We start from the raw sequence: 2,878 nt of genomic DNA, 5'->3' as shown, positions 1-2,878 counted from the left end.
AAAAAAATGTCCTCGGGTGGAGATTAACAACAAAAATTGGGTGGAGCAAACCTATGTTTCTCTCTCTCTCTAATCAACGTTTAAAAATACCACTGCAGAGTCAGTAGATAGATCCTAGTTTAAAAACCAACCACAAAACTTCGCGCCCCTTTTCGCACAGCTCTCTCTAGGGACCCACTACCTCCCCATCCCTTCATGCCCGCAAGCGCCTGGGCAACAGCCTCAGGCCCGCACCCTCATCCCCCAGCCCGCTCGGGGCACGCGCACCTCCCTTCGACCAGTAAGCCCACCACCACCACCACCACCCGCGCATGCGCAGAGCACCCTAACCAGGGCTTCCTCCCGGTTCCGGGCGTGGGCCGACCCCCGGCGACCCCAGTCTAAGGCGTCCCGCGCACCCCCAGCGGACTTGGAGCCCTGGCACGCGCCGCCGCACCTTCCGTTGCAGCTCCCAGGCGCTGATGTAGTTCTTGCCCAGCTGCGCCGCCAGCAGGTATTCGCCATTGAGCAGCGTCAGACCACGGGGCCCAGCCTGGCCGCCGCGGTACGTGAGCAGGTTAGCGCCCGAGTGGAGCTCCCATACGACGCAGCTCCACAACTGGGCGGACGAGTCTGTACACACGGCTACCTCGACGGGCGCCGCCATCTTCCTCTCCCCCCGCCCCGGAAGTGCGTCACACCAGCAAGATGCGGGCGGAGTGCTAGAGCGGCGCCCACGCTGTCCCGCCTCCGGCGGCTGGAGGGCGAACTCCCCGGTTAATTGGACCCCCCCATCACCCCGGACCCGCTAAGAATCCAGGGGCGCAACGTCTGACCGAAGATGTTGGTAGGAGACTAGATGGAAACTAGATGGAAAAGAAATCAAGGCCCAGGGTCTTCTGCGATCAGTTAGTCGGTTCGGTTCAGAGCTTGGAAGCCGGGCTTGTCTCTCACGCTTGGCGCGCTCGGATTCTTTGCTTATTTTTAATACGCAAATAATAAAGTACCGACCTCACAGGCGTCAAGTGCAGACTCCGTACCGACATATTTGGTGGCACCTAATACATTGCAATTAAGTGCGTACTCAGGGATCCGCCATCAGCCTACCCCCGGACCCTTCTTGGGCGGGAGGCTACAAAATCCACATTTTTAGCTTATGAACTTGGTGCAGGCCAAACAAGCCGGGGGCGCCTAACTTCAGGTCACAGCTGCTGTCCCGGCCGCGTCTGAAAACTACTTTAAAATGTGGAATTAGTTGCTAATCTTTGAAAAGGGAGAAATCACTTAAAAAATAGAAATCTCCCGCCGGGGAGACGTGGCTGCCTGGGGCAGTGTGTCCGCCAGCAGCACCGGGGGCGCCCGCTGAGCGGTGCCTGCAACTGGATGCCGAGCGTGGCCCTCGTGCCGCTGGGCGGGGCGCCCGGATCCCGCAGGCCCGGTTCCGGCCACCAGGTGGCAGGCGGGAGCCGTGGGCCGGGAGGCGGAGTGTGGGCCGCTCCCAGCCCCGGGGCCACAGTGCGCAGCGGTTACGGGGAGGGAAGGGCTTCCCGGAGGAGGTGTCTTTGAAGCGGGGAGCTAACCACTTGAAGAGAGAGGTGGGCAAAGGCAGTGCCAAGGCCCTACAGCCAGGCCCTGGCGGGGAGGCGCTAGCCATCGAGGGCCTTGTGGGCAGTGGGAAACCTGCATTTAATTTTTTCCTGGGTAATAGGAGACGGAAGGACTTTGTAGGTTGAGGAGAGCTAGGGGTCTCAAACCCCAGCACTAGCTAAATGGGGAAACTGAGGCTGGGGCCACCTAGTCCAGTGATGGCGAACCTTTTGAGCGCGGCGTGTCAGCATTTTGAAAAGCCCTAACTTAACTCTGGTGCCGTGTCACATATAGAAATTTTTTGATATTTGCAACCATAGTAAAACACATATTTTTGATATTTATTTTATATATTTAAATGCCATTTAACAAAAGAAAAATCAACCAAAAAAGTGAGTTCGCGTGTCACCTCTGGCACGCGTGTCATAGGTTCGCCATCACTGACCTAGTCCAAACTGTACTGGAACTAGAACCAGCTGTTTCTGATTTCCACCACCATAACCAGTGGATGACCCCAGGTTTCTCAAATGTTTTTTAAAGTGTGAATAAGAGAAATAAGATACCTCCAGTGATAAATTACCCTTCTCAAACACCAAAATAAAATACCTTTTCGGCTTTTTCCCAAAACCAATTCTTTGCATGCTGAAATCCAGCACGCTGCAGAACCAGGGGGTGGGCCAAGGTGGCCCTTTTAAACAGCAACTCGGGGCTTGAAACTGGCACTTCTGAGCCCTGGGGCAGGTCACTGCACACCCCTGGGCCTATTCCCCACGTGCAAACTGGGGGTTCCTCGGAGCTAAAGGGTCTGTGTCCTCATCCTGGGAAGGCTGGCCTGGAAATTTCCAAATTCCAGATTCCAGGGCAGAGGTGGGCCCACAGCTGGTATGGTTTGCAGAGGACCCACTGTGCCAATGGGGATAAGGGACAGGGTGGATGCTCAGGCTGGAACAGGTCCAGGCGGTGCCCCAGGGCAGGACTGCTGGATTGCAGTCAGGCCCCCTCACAGGCCTCACCCTCCTCTCCTCTCCTCCTCCCCTCCCTGGGGACCCAGTAGGCCAGGCTGCTGTCAGGTCAGAGGTCACCCCACCCCCAGCCCTGTTCCTGGAATGAGGACAGACCAGTTGTGTCAGAGCAGCAAGACAAAAGCCACACTTTGAAGGCCTGCAGACCACCCAGTCTCTAGACCTCCTTGGTGCCAGCCAGGCGCCACCTCCCAAATCCAAGCTGAGAGGCCTTGGTGGTAGTTGGGCGGCAGCAGGTAGGCTTGGGGAAACTGAGGCACAGAAGCCTGCACCATCCCTCTGGTTCTAAG

General features: G+C 57.1%; 1 protein-coding gene across 5 annotated transcripts in view; it reads right to left on the bottom strand.

Annotated features, from left to right (window-relative positions):
* Positions 1 to 688, bottom strand: part of WDR18 (WD repeat domain 18) — a 10,222-nt gene extending 9,534 nt beyond the window's left edge. For 3 of the 5 annotated variants that reach the window (XR_001514032.1, XR_001514033.1, XM_015564625.1), the window contains exon 1: positions 437 to 688. Coding sequence is in view for 3 of the 5 variants with exons in the window: in XM_015564625.1 (XP_015420111.1) it covers positions 437 to 646 (210 nt within the window). In the remaining 2 variants the exon portion in view is untranslated. The remainder of the gene's footprint in view (positions 1 to 436) is intronic. The other 2 variants (XM_015564624.1, XM_006764790.2) reach the window with 2 other exon arrangements.
* Positions 689 to 2,878: the final 2,190 nt, after the last annotated feature.

This window comes from Myotis davidii, unplaced genomic scaffold (genome assembly GCF_000327345.1).
Source record: "Myotis davidii unplaced genomic scaffold, ASM32734v1 scaffold198, whole genome shotgun sequence".
In the NCBI taxonomy this organism is placed as follows: domain Eukaryota; kingdom Metazoa; phylum Chordata; class Mammalia; order Chiroptera; family Vespertilionidae; genus Myotis; species Myotis davidii.
Note: the sequence above shows the minus strand (reverse complement) of the source record. Positions and strands in the feature narration are given on the sequence as shown.